At 36.9% G+C, this 17,389-nt stretch overlaps 1 protein-coding gene across 1 annotated transcript; it reads right to left on the bottom strand.

Moving 5' to 3' along the window:
• Nucleotides 1-10,824: 10,824 nt before the first annotated feature.
• LOC149163046 (protein NODULATION SIGNALING PATHWAY 2-like) lies at nt 10,825-16,759 on the bottom strand. The gene is made up of 2 exons (XM_089435333.1): nt 16,118-16,759; nt 10,825-11,007 (listed from the first exon to the last, which is right to left on the bottom strand). Exons 1-2 carry the CDS (start codon nt 16,757-16,759, stop codon nt 10,825-10,827), a joined length of 825 nt encoding a protein of 274 aa, XP_089291459.1.
• Nucleotides 16,760-17,389: the final 630 nt, after the last annotated feature.

Below are 17,389 nucleotides of genomic sequence, written 5' to 3'. Positions count from 1 at the left end.
ATCCGGGGTCGATAGTGTGATTTTGTTTTTTTTTATGATTACATACAGAAAGGCTGGGGATGCCGGAGGGATATAAAAACCGGCGTTTTTGTTTTGCTGTTAGTTTTTTTTGAGATAGCTGTGTAAAATTTAGGACCTGCGTTGTTAAATAATAAAGGAACAGATGTGTTGCTATTTTTTCTTCTGATTTGTTTAGTGTGATCTCTGATGCGTGAGGTAAATCTTGTGATGGGTTACGTAATGCAACGTATTGTATCAGTGGATACAATGGAGAAATGAGTTGTGTTTATTTGGTAATGGAATAACATTAACACAGTGGGAAATAAAACGTTTGCTGTTAGTTTGTTTGAACGAATGGGTATTATTTTGTTTATGCGCTGAGGAACGAGTGTAATGGCCGCGCCTATATGATACCAAGAGAATCCAGTTTGTTTGAAAAGAAAAACAGCGGTTCCATGTGGTAGTTTGGCATTTTAATGTTAAAGAAGATCGTTTGATTTATACTAAAGTCTGATATTTGAAGCTTAATAAACTGATCTCAGTCGCAGGTGCATAAATTTTGGTATCAGAGCCATACTAACGGGTGTTTGCAGCAAAAGATGCCGCCAAGAAGAGGAATTGGTCGAGGAAGACCAGAACCTAATGCAGTCCTGATAGACGAAGTGCGAAGACTGCGTGAACGAATGGAGACAATGGAAACAGCCCAGAGAAGAGCGCCTGATGAGGGGGCTGAAAGTTCTTCAGAAGAATCTGAGGAAGATGTGGAAGCAGAAGAAGAGAATGAAAACGTTAAACTCGTAAAAATGCTGGCGAAGGTTGGAAGCAAACCCAAGATAGAAATTCCTATGTATGATGGGAGTTTAAATGTCGAGGAGCTCATGGATTGGATCAGATCCATAGATCAGTATTTCGATTATGAAGAGGTTGAGGAGAATAAGAGGGTGAAGTTTGCAGTCACTAGACTGAAGGGCCATGCAGCCATCTGGTGGGACGAGTTACAGACATCAAGAACGCGAAAGGGGAAATCTAAGATCAAGCAGTGGGATAAAATGGTAAACAAACTCAAAGCCAAGTTTTTGCCTAAAGACTATCATTTGAATCTTTTTAAGCAGATGCAAAATTTGAAGCAGAAGGGAATGTCTGTTAAAGAATATACTGAAGAATTTTACAGGTTAAATATCAGAACAGGACATGTAGAAGATGATCTGGAGAAAGTAGCCAGATATGTTAATGGGCTAAGGTATGAGATCCAAGACGAGATTAGCCTGTTAAGTTTGAAAACTGTTGAAGATGCCTATCAAGCAAGTTTGAAAGCAGAGGAGAAATTATTGCGGAAACAGAGTCAAAGAAACAGAGGAAAGAGCTCAGCAAGAGGTAGAGGATCAGTCAGATCCAGAGGAACACAGCATCAGTTTGAAGCAGGAAGTTCAAGCAGCAGATCACCACAGATGGGTGACTCTAGTAGAGGAAGATTCGCGCCCAGAGGAAGAGGGCGAGGAAGAGATGTCAGGTGTTATACCTGTGGAGAATGGGGACATACGTCGTGGAATTGTCCTCAGAACAAATCAGCAAGCCAGAGAGGTGCAAATGTGGCTGAGGCAAAGCCGGAACCACCTCGACTTGTAGAGAAGGAAGAACCACTGGAGGAAGGTGAATCATTGCTGCTCAGAAGAACTTTGCTGAGATCAGAAAAAGAGATTGGAGAACCTGCGCAAAGGAAGAACTTGTTCAGAACTACATGCAAATCAAAGGGTAAGTGTTGTAAGGTTATAATTGATAGCGGGAGTACTGACAATCTTGTGTCTACAGAGATGGTGGAAAAGCTTGGGTTAACAAAGAAAGCGCATTCTGCACCTTACAAAGTATCTTGGCTTCAGAAGGGTCATCAAGTCACCGTGACAGAACAATGTAATGTGGAAATGCAGATTGGCACATACAGAGATGTGATTTTATGTGACATAATGCCCATGGACGTATGTCACCTGTTATTGGGGAGACCATGGAAATTTGACCGAAAGGCGATTCATGATGGAAGAAGAAATACCTACACCATAGAAAAGGATGGAGTTAAGCATACGTTGCTGCCCGTGAAGAATGATGCTGATAAAGAGCTGCCTGAAAATAGTATCATGTTGGTGAGTGGTAAGGAACTGCTACAGGAGGTTGATAAAAGCGAAGAGGTGCATTTCGCTATCGTGGGAAGGCCAAAGGTAATTTTAACCTCCACAAATTTAAATGATTTGCCTGAAGAAATTCAATCTGTGTTAAATAGTTACATGGATATCATTGTGGATGAATTGCCAAATGAATTACCACCGGTTAGAAGTATAAGTCACCATATCGACTTAATACCAGGAGCAAGTCTACCTAACAAAGCTGCATATAGATTAACTCCTCAGGAAAATGCAGAAGTTGCAAGACAGGTTCAAGAGCTGATGGACAAGGGGCTGATTCGGGAAAGTCTGAGTCCGTGTGTTGTACCAACGGTGCTTAGTCCGAAAAAGGGAGGAGAATGGCGCATGTGCACCGATTCCAGAGCTATCGACAAGATAACAGTCAGGTATAGATTTCCTTTGCCCAGGATGGATTGTTTAAGTGGATCCAGGTACTTCACTAAGATAGATCTGAAAAGCGGGTATCATCAGATCAGAATTCGGGAAGGCGATGAGTGGAAAACCGCTTTCAAAACCAACAGTGGATTGTATGAATGGTTAGTGATGCCTTTTGGGCTCACTAATGCGCCCAGCACATTCATGAGACTAATGAATGAGGTTCTGAAAGAGTATACAAGTAAATTTGTTGTTGTTTACCTTGATGATATCCTAGTTTTCAGCAAAAGTAAAGAGGAGCATTTGGAACACTTGAAGTTAGTTTTGAAAACTCTGCAGAAAGAGAAACTACTAATCAATTTGAAGAAATGTAGTTTTATGAAAGAAGAGCTGGTATACTTGGGATTTGTGATTTCCAGAGACAGTTTGAAAATGGATTCGGAAAAGGTACAAGCAATTAAAGACTGGCCTACTCCGAGGAGTGTCTTTGAGGTAAGAAGTTTCCATGGACTTGCTAGTTTCTACCGAAAATTTATAAAGGGATTTAGTCAAGTTTGTGCACCAATCCTTGAGACAATCAAGGAGGTCAATCAGCCATTTCGATGGACCGAAGCAGTGGATAGGAGTTTCAATCTGTTGAAAAGAAAGATAACGGAAAATCCTATTCTAGCCTTACCAAATTTTGAGAAAGCTTTTCAAGTGGAAACCGATGCAAGTGGAGAAGCAGTTGGTGCGGTGCTAAGCCAAGAGCAAAGGCCAATAGCATATTTCAGCGAGAAGTTAAATGATGCAAAGAAAAAATATTCATCTTATGATAAAGAATTTTACGCTATTGTGCAGGCATTAAAAAAGTGGAGACATTACTTGCTACCGAAAGAGTTCATCTTATATTCAGACAACCATGCTTTGCAGTTTATTAATAACCAGCCAAAGCTAAATCAGAAGCACGCCAAGTGGGTGGAATTTCTGCAAAGTTTCACTTTTGTAATAAAGCATAAAAGTGGTAAGTCTAACAAAGTAGCGGATGCATTGAGCAGAGTAAGTTTTCTTTTGCAAGAATTTAAAGTGGGTGTTGTAGGTTTTGACAAAATGATAGAAATGTACAAGGATGATGAGGATTTTAAAGACATCTACACAACAGTGCAGAATCCAGGGAGCCATAACCGAAGTCAATGGATGGATTACCTGGTTCAAGGAGGGCTGTTATTTAAAAGCAACAAATTGTGCATCCCAAAATGTTCCATGAGAGAGAACATCATTAAAGAGAAGCACAGTGGAGGATTGTCTGGTCATTTTGGACAAGACAAAACTTTCGCCCAGGTGAATTCTTTTTATTATTGGCCTAAAATGCAAACTGATGTCAAAAAGTTTGTTGAGAAATGCAGGGTATGCCAATATGCCAAAGGAAGGAGTCAAAATACCGAACTATATCAGCCATTGCCCATACCAGATCGACCATGGGATGCAGTGAGTATGGACTTCGTTTTGGGTTTACCAAAAACTCAAAGAGGAAATGATTCTATTTATGTTGTTGTAGACAGATTTTCTAAAATGGCTCATTTTATTGCTTGTAAGAAGACTAATGATGCCACACACATAGCAAATTTGTTCTTTTCAGAGATTGTAAGATTGCATGGTTTGCCTGTAAGTATTGTATCAAATCGAGACACTAAATTTGTGGGGCATTTCTGGAGGACACTTTGGAAGAAACTGGGAACTAAACTCAGTTTTAGTTTAGCTTACCATCCTCACACGGATGGACAAACTGAAGTTGTAAACAGGAGCTTCGGGAATATATTAAGAAGTTTGGTACATCAAAATCCCAAACAGTGGGATTTGGCATTAGCTCAAGCTGAATTTGCTTACAATGACACACCAAACCGAAGCACTGGAATGAGTCCATTTCAGATTGTGTTTGGAATGCATCCGAGAGGAGTATATGAGCTAAGAGACTTGGGGAAACAAGAAACCAGAAGTGCAAGTGCTGAAGATTTTGTTGAACAAATGCAGAAGCTACAGGAAGAAGTTAAAGGTAAACTACAAGAAAGCAGCAAGAAATACAAGCAAAAGGAAGATCTGAAAAGAAGAGAAAAAGAATTTCAAGTGGGAGATTTAGTCATGGCATATTTGAGGAAAGAGAGATTTCCTACAAAAACTTACAACAAGCTGAAACTGAAGAAGATAGGGCCATGTAAAATCAAAAGGAAATTTTCAGCCAATGCATATGAGATAGAGTTACCAGAAGGGATTGGAATATCTCCCATTTTTAATATTGCAGACTTGTATCCATTCAGAGAGGCAGAAACAGAATTGCAGACTGAAGCTACAGGTGATGAAGTTCAAACTGTGGATTGGGAAGAACAGGTACCAAAAACATTCAAGAAAGAAGTTGAAGCTATTTTAGATCAGAGGATATCCAAGAAAACTCGAGGGCAGACATATTTTCAGTATCTTGTCAAGTGGAAGGAGCAGCCAGTGGAAGATTCCAGTTGGTTGACAACAACTGAATTGCAGAAATATGGCATAACTCTTGACAGTTTAAAGAACCAATCTTTTCTTCTTCGGGAGTCTGATGCAGGAGCATCGGGACGGGCCACCAATGTGGGAAATTGCCCACATGTTGTGGCTTGAAAAAATATCGTATTTCATTTGCTGTTGGTAGAGAGTCGAGTTCACAGTTAGTTTGTTTTTGTAATAGATTAAATCTCTGTATTTAGTATTTGATTTGTTGATATGTCTGTTGGAATAAATTTAATAAAATCACCTTATCTCTTGTTAGAGTAATTAGTGTTATAACAGCAGCTAAAGAAGGGCGATTCTGGTGGAGATAAATGTCAAACTGAAGATCTCTTGGAGCGGATCAACGCCGATTTCTTGTGGGCAATCTTGATTCAAGAGCGCCTGAAATCTGGCAATTTGTTATAAACATGTGATATACCTGTTCTGACCGCCGATTGTGGCTCATACAGCTGCGTTAGACAGAAATATCGGTCAATCACTGAACTTGCATAAAAAATCTAACTGAAATGTGGCGGAGCGCTGATTCAAGGAAAGAAATTTGCGGTCAAAGGGAACGAAAAAGAAGGACCAGTAATCCATAATCGAATTCCGTGATGAAACAGAGGAGGATTCTACAGATTGAGGGCATTTTTTTTCGTAACTGTGTGTGATAGGTGGAATTGGCTCCGAATCCCGGTCGATAGTGTGATTTTGTTTTTTTTATGATTACATACAGAAAGGCTGGGGATGCCGGAGGGATATAAAAACCTGCGTTTTTGTTTTGCTGTTAGTTTTTTTTGAGATAGCTGTGTAAAATTTAGGACCTGCGTTGTTAAATAATAAAGGAACAGATGTGTTGCTATTTTTTTTTCTGATTTGTTTAGTGTGATCTCTGATGCGTGAGGTAAAGCCTGTGATGGGCTGCGTAATGCAACGTATTGTATCAGTGGATACAATGGAGAAATGAGTTGTGTTTATTTGGTAATGGAATAACATTAACACAGTGGGAAATAAAACGTTTGCTGTTAATTTGTTTGAACGAATGGGTATTATTTTGTTTATGCGCTGAAGAACGAGTGTAAGGGCCGCGCCTATATGATATCAAGAGAATCCAGTTTGTATCAAAAGAAAAACAGCGGTTCCATGTGGTAGTTTGGCATTTTAATGTTAAAGAAGATCATTTGATTTATACTAAAGTCTGATATTTGAGGCTTAATAAACTGATCTCAGTCGCAGGTGCATCAGAGAATCGAACCTGGAAAGTGGAAGAACAAATTGGTGAGTAGATGGTGCGCAACCCTGACCAAACTCTTCAGGAAAAGGAAGATTTTTGTAACAAAACTCAACTTGCCAACAATAAAGAGTTGTTGGTAGAAGGGTTTCCAATCGTGTAAACAAAATTGCAAACGCAAGTAAGACCATTACCTATGAGGGGAGGGGCAAGGTATTAAGTTTAGTGCTATGGAACGAACAATTTAACCAAATAAACTAAAATGTTAAATTTGTGATATAACCCGTTGTTGATTTAACTTATGACATAACTTTATCATAATTCTTATATGCAAGAGAGAGCGGGATAAATTGTATTAAAAATCAGTCAAGGTGGATTGTAAATTCTTTTTTTATCTGTTTGGGGTGTTATGTTTGTTACATAAAGTTTAGAAAGAAATACATGAAATCATAGGAGTAGCATCCTACGTTAGTACCTGTGGGTAGAGTAGGGGATTTTAGCTACCATTAGATGGCTTTCGAGATGAGCCAAACGAGCAAGGTTAATCTCATTTAAGCCGGAGATGTTTTCAGTTCAGTTTTCATGTTTCTCTTTTATGACACGTTTTTCATTTTCCAATAGAGGGTGATGAAATTAAGGTGGTATTATTATTATTATTATTATTAGTATTATTATTGAGACATTTATTGGAGAATTGAGAATTGATAATTTCTAAACATTACACTAAATACAACTATTTCATTAATGGCACAACCCAATAGTTAAAACATGTCTCAAGAAATTTGAACTCGTCAATTTAAAATAAAAATTTATACAAAGTATCAAGTAAAATATTATTTTCTTTTCATTAATAATAATATATCTCAAATAAGATATTAAAATTCATAATCAAGAGTATGTAGGTAAAGAAATAACTCATTTTATTATATTTTTCGAAAATTATTAAATTTATAAAAGACAAATCAATATTTAATATTTAAAATTATAACATTAAAATAATATCTAAGTAATAATATTTCAAGTTATTTTATAAATATTTCAAGTTATTTTATAAATTAATGGTTAAGAGCATATGTTTCCTCCTAAGAGATCATAGGTTCAAAACTAGAAAGATAGAGTATGTATGTCTTTATAGATTTACCAGTCAAATCACTCTATAGAAGTGGGTCTCTTACTTATAACCTTAAAATTAAATAATAATAATAATAATAAAATTATTAAAAAAAATCAAAAAAATATTATTAAAAATCACATGAATCAAAACATTAAAAAGGAAGTCAATATACAGCTATGTTGAATTTGTTATTTACCTTTGTTCATTCATATCCTATGTTTTATTGCATTTTTTTCCACCTCTAAACTATTTCATATATGCATATCAATAACTAACATAATATGTGTTTTTTAAAATGTTTAATTTTTATTGCACATAGGTGCATGGTGTAATGGTAGGGGGGATGGCTGTTGCCCCCCCCACCCAGGTTCGAATCCGGCCGTGGCCGGCGATTGATGGTGTATGGAGAGATTGTGTAAAAATGTTGTAATGTGTAAAAAAGTGAGGGTCCCGCCGAAGCCTACAAAAAATGTTTAATTTTTATTGGAATTTATTGATATTAAAAAATATATTTTAAATATATGTTTTTATTATTATTTAATTTTAAATTATATATTAATGATTTTTTATTTATAAATAATAAAACATTTACCTTAAATTTTTTATATTAATATAAAGAAAATAAATTATTATTATTATTATTTAAATTAAAATTAATTAATATACAATATAAAATCAAATAAAATTAACAATATGTTAGATGGGTGGTGATTTCGTGCGATGTGAAAGTTATTAGTTGGAAATTTGGTTGGCAAAAATCTAATCATGTGAAGCGGGTATGATCTTGAAATAATTTTAAAGACTTAGATGCCCTTCCATAACAATTTCTCAAACCATAAATCAAGCCTACTATAATCTCTATAAACTCAAACTACTTAATAAATAAAAAATAATAATAAAAATAAATTAAAAAATATTATTTTTAATATTAATAAATTTTAATTAAAATTAAATCACACATTCTTAAATATTCTTATATCACATAAAACATTTAGCTAAAAGAAAGAGATACATGGACATGAATCTTTTGAATACGCAAAACACTGACTCTTGCATACATAGCCTGAAATCATATGGAGAGAAAGGTACGATAAAACCACAATCTGATAATAACAAATTTTGAATGAAGTTAAAGTTAAGCACAAATATGGAATGGGATTATGTGTAGCTTATTGCCCTTTTGTGGATCTAATGGGCACGCATCAAATCTTAGTTCATCCAATTTTTGTGCATTCAAGAAGTAACATTAGGTTATTCACTTTTTGTGCATCCAATGAATACCGAGAAAAGCTTAGTTCATCCCGTTCTTGCAATAGGCACGAAGTAAAGTTGAATGAATTTTATACTCATTAGATCCCTGAATTCGCGATTTATATCCAAGATAAGTGAGCGTGACACATCAAGTCTCAAACGCTTGTGCCAAGTTGAAATTGGTTTTAAGCATGTTGCAAAATACATATAAGTTTACAATTGTCTTCAACCTTGTAATTGATGTGATCTCAAGGTGAAAAGTCTCATTTTTTCATACCTTCAAAAACAGAGAATAGAGAATCATTGTTAGTTCACTTTGATGTTAGTTTACAAAATGAACTAAAATGATATTTTAATGTCCATGAGGCTAAAAATAGTCTATGAAACCATGAGTGTCTTGCTTGTTTTCCTTTTGCAATTTAATTCCTTTTTTACTCAAATTGGTGATGAGCTGGGCCAACCTTCCAACAATCCCTTCACTGAAAATAAAATGCCAAGAAACGGACGCTAACATATTCCCATAACTTTCTCTCATGTCTTCTTCCCAAGATTCTTTAGGCCTTTTCCATCGCCATGTTTCACACCGAAGCTGATGCGAGTTGGTTTCTTATTGAGCAATAAGAACTTTTTCCCTCCACAGAATGCTAGCTCCAATGTACTCCTTTTGTTGGAGATCACATGATTCCTCAATGTAATACTTCTTCTTTCTACCCAACTATTTTCCCCATACACATTTACTAAACTTCTCCATAATAAAAAAATTTAGCTCCTTGCTATTTGTGGGACAGACATTAAGGTAGATATTCCACTTATGCATCCATGTGTAGTCTTGTCTCATCCGTGTTTTCTTTCTTTCACTCATGCCTTCATTGAAAATAACATTAGGTCATCTACCTACTCCTATTTGCTCAATTCTTTTTAGATATCTTATGAGCTACACCATAGAAATTTCTTCGATAAGATTTACTCATATTTCACTCAACATTATCCCATAAAATATCAAACTTTTTATTTTAAACTTGGGCATTATCAAACATTTTTATATTTTCTCATAATGAATGAAACACAAGTAAAAACCCCAACCCCACTGCTAGAAATCGTTATGCCACCCTGCACTTTCGTCTTAAATGCTCGATAAAACTATATTCTTTACACGCTTGGAGTGCCTGCACATAACACAGTTTTATAACAAAGTTTTAATGCCACTCAATGCCGCGTATTACCTCCGTCAAGGTGTAGTGTGGACGAATTTGGCGTTAAAAGGGTTTTCGACCTGGATGAAGTTTGCTGAGATAATTGTTGAAATTAATGGAGAATATGTATTATTGGAGAAGGTTTGTTTCATAGTTGTGTGTTCTAGATTAGAATTAGTTCCTATTTTTTAGGTGTTAATTCTAATTCTTTTTATTAGGATGTAAACTTATATATTCTGAATTTAATTATTAACTTGTAGAGCATTCTCTGCTTTGGAAAGTCTCCAAGTGCAGCTTGCTGACTTCTGAGCTGCTAGTTTCAGATTATAAGTTTTGTCTTCTTTAATTTTTAACATAGTATCAGAGTTGGTGAGCTTTGGTGACTGAAATAAGTACCTTAGTAGTAGAATTGAGCCCTAGTGGTTGGAGAGCCCTAGTTACAATGCGAAGCCCTAGTGGTTGAATTCGAAAGCCTTAGTGGCTCAATCGTGAGCCTTAGTGGCAGTGCGAAGGCTTGGTGGCTGGATTTCTTGGTGGAAAAATTGAAGAGCCTTGGTGGTTGGGGAGAGGAGTGCGAAGGCTTGGTGGCTGGATTTCTTGGTGGAAAAATTGAAGAGCCTTGGTGGTTGGGGAGAGGAAATATTTTTTTCTCTCGTGCAGATTGGAGCAGCCTGGACTTTTGACATAATTTATGCGCTGGTCAACTGAGATTTGGTAGGTGGTTAGCATCGGTTGTTCAACCATCCCGTATACAAATTTTATTCAATGCACCAAGGAAGCGCGGATCCGACCTGCGCGCTATAGCTGTGGTGAGTTGGCACGCCAAGTAGGGGGCAGATCAAGTGGTGGATAATTGGTGTGTGAGAAAACTCCTTGAATTCAAAGTGATGCCTTCCAGCGAGTTATTCGATCTGTGCGAGACGGACCACAGATCGCGTGGTTTGATCGAGGCGGTGTACGAGGTATTCTCGACAGTAATCTAAGCCCCTAACCGCTCTTCCATCTGGAGAAAATCGCAGTTCTTGTCTCGTTCACTGTGCGAAACTGACTAAGCAGATCAACCACTGTTGCGGGCTTAGAACTCTCGCCAACACTGCCCACCTCCATCTCCACTGCCTCCGTCACACACAGGTTTAAAATCTGTGTTGTCCGTTGTCGTTCTTTAATTTGCTGTTGGTAATGAAAGCAGTGTGGGTTCCTGTAGTATGAAATTTTATTAAATGCGTTGGATTTGTGTTGGCCGATAACTGGAATTTGAGTGTCGAGTTGTTGACTGACCTCAAGAGGAAAGCATGGTATAGGCGCACTAAAGCAATTGGCAGAGGGAGATCACTGTGTTGATGCCGGATGCACCGAGTTGGCAAAATGTGTTGGACCGTCAGTAGATTGGTTACAGAAGTGAGCTGGACCGAGATCGTGTGTTAGGTGGCTGAGATTGCATGTCAAGATCGTAAGATATTATTGCAACGAGATCGCTTGTCGAGATCGTTGTTTCGATGATTATCGCGTGTTTTGAAGACCGAGATCAGCCCGTTGGTTCAGCGGTTGTGGCATCAGATTTGTCATTTGATCCATAGATCGATTTGTTACGATGAATAATCATATGGCAGGGGCGTATCTAAATGAAAGAAACAAGCTCGATGGGTCAAATTATTCAAACTGGAAATTCAAATCGCAGACATTGCTTGATGGGAAAAATGCGTGGCTGATTGCAAATGGCGATGAATTGAAGTAGACTATAGCCCGAGGTGGAACAAATGGAGCAATTCAGGATGGGGAGAAGAGGGAGAACAAAACTAAAGTGTTGTTGAAATTATAATTGAAAGATTTCATTATCCCTCACATCATAGAGTGTAAATCAGTGAATGATATTTGTACAACTCTCAAGGATCTGTATGAGACAAAGAATACAAATCGCTTATTGTTCATGAAGAGTAAGATTCTCTTCATCAGAATGGAAGAGAATGAATCAACCACTACATTCATCTCTTAGATCAAAGAGATTAGAGACAAACTCGAAAATATAGGGGAGAAAGTGGTGAACATTGATCTTGTCAGGATTACCATGATTGGTATGACTGATTATCACATGTTTATTATAGGCTTAAATGCGAGGGGAGAAAGCTCCCAATTTCGAAGAATTGACAGGGATCTTGATGCAAGAAGAAGATAGGTGGATGAATATGAAGCCTCACTTTGTAGATCTCGCATTGATGGCAAAGAAAAAGCATTTTAGAGGAAAGTCGTGAGCAGGAAAGAAAGACAGTGGTGCACCCGAGAGAAATCTAGTTCAAGGTATGTCTTTGACTAGAAATGATTCAAGAACCAAGTGTTTTCACTGTGGTAAAGACAGTGGTGCACCCGAGAGAAATCTAGTTCAAGGTATGTCTTTGACTAGAAATGATTCAAGAACCAAGTGTTTTCACTGTGGTAAATCTGGTCACATTGCTCGAAATTGTTTTAAGAAAAAGATTAATGAAGCTCGACATAAACATAAGAGACATATATGGCACTTTGTTGACAAAGATATGAATCATGATCTCAAATTGTTTGTGTCCCATTATGCTCTTGCTGCTGAAATTGATGAGGCTGAAACCTGGTTTGTGGATTCTGGAGCATCCACTCACATGACAGGGAACAAGCACTAGTTTTAAAGTTTTAAAGAAACCAAGAGTGGGGCTAATATCTACCTTGGTGATGACAGATCTTATTAGATCAAAGGATATGGGGACATTCCTTTGATACTTCCTCATGGAAATATCAGGCACATCTAGAATGTGATGTATGTATCGGGCATTTAAAAGAATTTGATCTTTGTCTCCATGATTGCAAACCAAAACTTGAAGGTGGAGTTTTTTAAAACTTATTGTGTCATAAAGGAATTGTTGGATAGAAAGAAACGGGTTGCATCTGGAATACAGGTTGGAGGCATGTACAAGTTGAAATGTCACAAGTGTGCCACATCAAGCTTTAACGTCAACAACGATGACAACAGAGAATATTTCACGTCAAATATTCGGACACCTCAATCTTCCTAACTTATTGTTTTGTTGCTACAAAAACAAGGTATGGTTAATGGACTCCCTGTTTTAAAAAATGCACATGCTGACTATGAAGGATGTGAACTTGGGAAGATGCACAGAGAATCTTAAGCTTCGGGTTGAGGATGATTCTAAAGAAGTGGACGCCACATTGTATAGACAACTAGTTGGGAGTCCAACTTATTTGACTACAACTAGATTAGACTTAGCATTCTCAGTCAGTGTGTTAAGTCAATTCATGTCAAAACCTCTTGAGAACCATTGGGTAGCAGCAAAAGGTGTCTTGAGATACCTTCAAGGAACCATTGATTTTGGTATTAAGTACACTGATTCTTCTGATGTTAATTTGACAGGTTTTTCAGATTCAGACTAGGCAGGAAACCTCGATGACAGAAGATCCATAACAGGTTATGCTTTCAATATTGGGTCCGAGGTGATTTCTTGGAGCAGCAAGAAGCAAATTATTGTTTCTTTATCTTCTGCAGAAGTGGAGTATCAAGCAATGTGCACAGCGACGTGTGAGGCAATTTTGTTGAGGACACTTCTCCATGATGTTGGAGAAGAACAAAAAGATGATACAGTGAAAGCTCAATCAAGGTGGCGAACAACTGTGTGTTTCACAAAAACACAAAACATATTGATACTGGGTTTCACTTTGTTAGAGAGAAGGTTCAGTCTAAAGAAATTCTTATTGAATATTGTAATACTTGTGATAATGCAGCATATATTTTTAGCAAGCCCCTTGGGAGGATTAAATTTGAAATGTTTAGGGAGATGTTAGGAGTACAGATGAACCCTTTCTCCATTAAAGGGGAGTGTTGAAATTAATGGAGAATATGTATTATTGGAGAGATTTTGTTTCACAGTTGTGCGTGGGTCCTAAATTAGGATTAGTTCCTATTTTCTAGGGGTTAGTTATAATTCTCCCTATTATGATGTAAACTTATATATTCTGATTTTAATGATTAATTTGAAGAACGATCTTTGCTTTGGGCAGTCTTTAGGTGCAACTTTCTCACCTGTGACCTGCTCAGATGTGTTGAAATTAATAGAGAATATGTATTATTAGAGAGAGTTTGTTTCACAATTGTGCGTGTGTCCTAGATTAGGATTAGTTCCTATTTTCTAGGTGTGAGTTCTAATTCTCCCTATTATGATATAAACTTGTATAGTCTAATTTTAATGATTAATTTGTAGAGCGTACTCAGCGTTAGGCAATCTCCAAATACAGCGTGCTCACTTGTGAGTTGCTAGTTTCATATTATAAATTTTGTCTTAATTTTTAAGAACAACTTGAGACGTGACATGTTTGCATGTTTCCATGTGTTGTTGACAGAAAAAAATGTTCAACAAAAGCGGTCGTATAATAGTTGCATCGAGTCGTCGTAGAATCTAATGTGATCGTTAGAAAATAATGTTATTAATGAATGATTTTGTTTTATTATTAAACTAAATTTTAATAATGTTACAAGCTAATTTGTTTTTTTTAATCGTTAAATCTGATTGGTTTTGATTGATATGGTGGGTTATCTCCTTTTGCAAATTTAATTGTTTTTATTAAAATTAAATATCTTTTATGTCCTTGGGTGATTTTAAGAATATTTATCCTTGTTGAAGGGTGAGAATAACGATAACAATATAAACAAGGGCAACTGCGTAGCGGTAGTCCCTACCGTATTGCCAATAAACACTAAACAATTATAAAATGAGTATTTAGGAGTTTGGACCAATTTTGTGCTTAGTTTCGCACAATGTCAATTAAGTTTTTATGAAATTGCAGTCACGGAAATTGCTTGAAGCGTGTAGTCACTAATGTGTATAGAAACAAACAGTATGCAAAACTTGAACTACCAATAGCTCGAGCCATACATAGTGCAAAAGTGTGTAAAAGCTAGAGGAAATGCCTCAAGTGCAGAGTGAAAATGCTAAAAACATATGCAGAACACTATACCGTTGAGAAAATAAAAAATATCCAAAAAATTCACAATAACAGTAGTTCCAAGCCTTTTAGGGGTTACGTGCCCAATAGCTACAACCTAGTACAGAGAGGCTGCATGTTATAAGGGCAACAGAACTTTAGGACAACTAGTGACAAGCTAGGGCCATACATAATGCAAAAGCGTGGAAAAGCCAAAGGAAATGCCTCTGGTGTAGTGTAAAAATATTGAGGTAAATAGCATGTTTTAGTATTTTCATAATAAATTTTAATAATAAAACTTAACAAAACTTCAAGACAACCAACAACACTACCTAAGTCATACATAGTGCAAAAGTGTGCAAAAGCTAGAGGAAATGCCTCAGGTGTAGAGTAAAAATGCTAAAAACATCTGCAGAACACTTTACTGTTGAGAAAATAAAAAATATCCAAAAAATTCACAATGTTCCAAGCCTTCTAGGGGTTGCATGCCCAACAGCTACAACCTAGTACAGAGAGGCCGCATGTTGTAAGGACAACAGAACTTTAGGACAACTAGCAACAAGCTAGGGCCATACATAATGCAAAAGGGTGGAAAAGCCGAAGGAAATGCCTCTAGTGTAGTGTAAAAATATTAAGGTAAATAGCATGTGTTAGTATTTTCATAATAAATTTTAATAATAAAACTTCAATGATGATGTAATAGAAATACTAAAGAAATAAAAAGATATACACAACAAAAAAATTAAGAAATATAATTTAAAAAACAATCAATTCATGGAATAGAATAGAACACCAGTGGCGGCCATTGGGAGATCCAAGTACCATGGACCACCTGCATGCATTACACGCGCTATTGCGTAACCATTTGGATAGTTTCCAAGATAGCCACGAGCCATCCATACTCATCTTGCTTGTAACAACTGCGTGGCTTGTAAGAAATATGTCCAAAGAAATGTTGTCACATGTAACAAATGAATTGCCTATAAGAAAGGATGAGATATAGCATCATCGCCTAACAAATGCATGCAAATTCATAAGAATAAATGATGAGATATAGCTTCATACGCCACCCTGTGAAGTAAAAGGGCTTTTATGTTGGGCTATTGACAGCATGGGTATGCCATTTGAATGGTCAGACTAAAGAGATATAGCTTCATACGCCACCCTGTGAAGTAAAAGGGCTTTTATGTTGGGCTATTCACAGCATGGGTATGCCATTTGAATGGTCAGACTAAGGCTTTAATGCTGGGAAACAACTTTAATGTTGGGTAACAGATTTAATGCTACCCTATTTGTAGCATGGGTATGCTATTTGAAGGACCTCTTTCAGCCCTTTCAAATCCGTTTCCTGGAACGAAAATGGGATCCCCACAGAGCTTGCGTACTCCGACAACCTTCTTCCGGTGTGCCCAGAATAAAGCGGGCATTCTTCATCCTCCTCTGCCCATCTGATCGCTGTGATTCTCAAGTGACCAACATCATAATTTCCATTACTCCTCAGAGCCTCCATTAATGGCGGCCATTGCATGCCCTCCATTATATCAAAGTCAATAATATGGATTCCCACATTTTTAGCACTGCCGGCGGCCGCTACTGCTTCCAGAATACATTGGTTAGCAGTAAAGTGAGGTATTTGTATGTAAGGATAAGCTACATGCAACAGCTTTAAAGCTCCCAGAAAATGCTCCTTACTGCTCTTATCATTGCGCTCCAAATGGGCTAGGGAATTCACATTGGAGTGAAGTAGAGCATGGTAGAGATAGTAAGCCACTCTCTCCATGGTGGAGCCTGTGGGAGAAACCAGCTCTCGCAACCTGCAGAGTATGACCTCCACTACATCTTCTGCTCCCTGCGACATTGCCTCTGCACATGCTGTCAAGAGATGTAGGAGCCTCAAACCATTGTATTCCATATCTTGAAGGGAGCCATGATCGATATCACGAGAGGACACGTTGTCTAACATTGTAAAGAAGCTCAGGACAATTACCACATTTGTAAGTGACACTTGTGGTCCATGCAATTGAGTTGGCATATCGCAATATCGGCGAGAAATAAAATGTGTTGACGTCTTGCAATATCGGGAAAACATTGGTTAAATGGATTAGTACGACGTATTAATATGAAATCAATCAATATCCCGACAATAAGACCTCAAAACAAAACTTTAGATAAAACCAAAAAACGACGAAATATTTTTTTAAAACATTAGTTAAATAGATCGGTACGAAATGGATCGATATCGATCACTATAGTCCCATGCTAGAGATAGAGACAGGGACTAATAAGTATTTAGTTTATAAATATCAATATAAACTCATTGTTCATCTTTTTTTTCAATCTTGCCTTTTATTATGTCATTAAAAGAGCACCGAGTCTCCTTTGGTGTCGAGTGTTATTAGCCACTAATAACTTAGGTTTTATTTTTAGTTCACCTTTCTCTAACTTTCAAATATTTTATGTGTTTAAATAATAGTTTTATTTTTCTAACTCAAGTCCTTACGGAAAACAAAACTCTTAGACCGTCGCAAATTATTTGCGATTAATAAATTATCTTTTATTTCTAAATTCACATTTTTATAATTTCAAATATTTC

The sequence above is a fragment of the Pinus tabuliformis genome, chromosome 5_2 (genome assembly GCF_031772625.1).
Source record: "Pinus tabuliformis cultivar Carrire ecotype Pingquan chromosome 5_2, CPIR1, whole genome shotgun sequence".
Lineage (NCBI taxonomy): Eukaryota > Viridiplantae > Streptophyta > Pinopsida > Pinales > Pinaceae > Pinus > Pinus tabuliformis.
The sequence above is the reverse complement of the archived record's forward strand: the minus strand, read 5'-3'. Positions and strand labels throughout refer to the sequence as shown.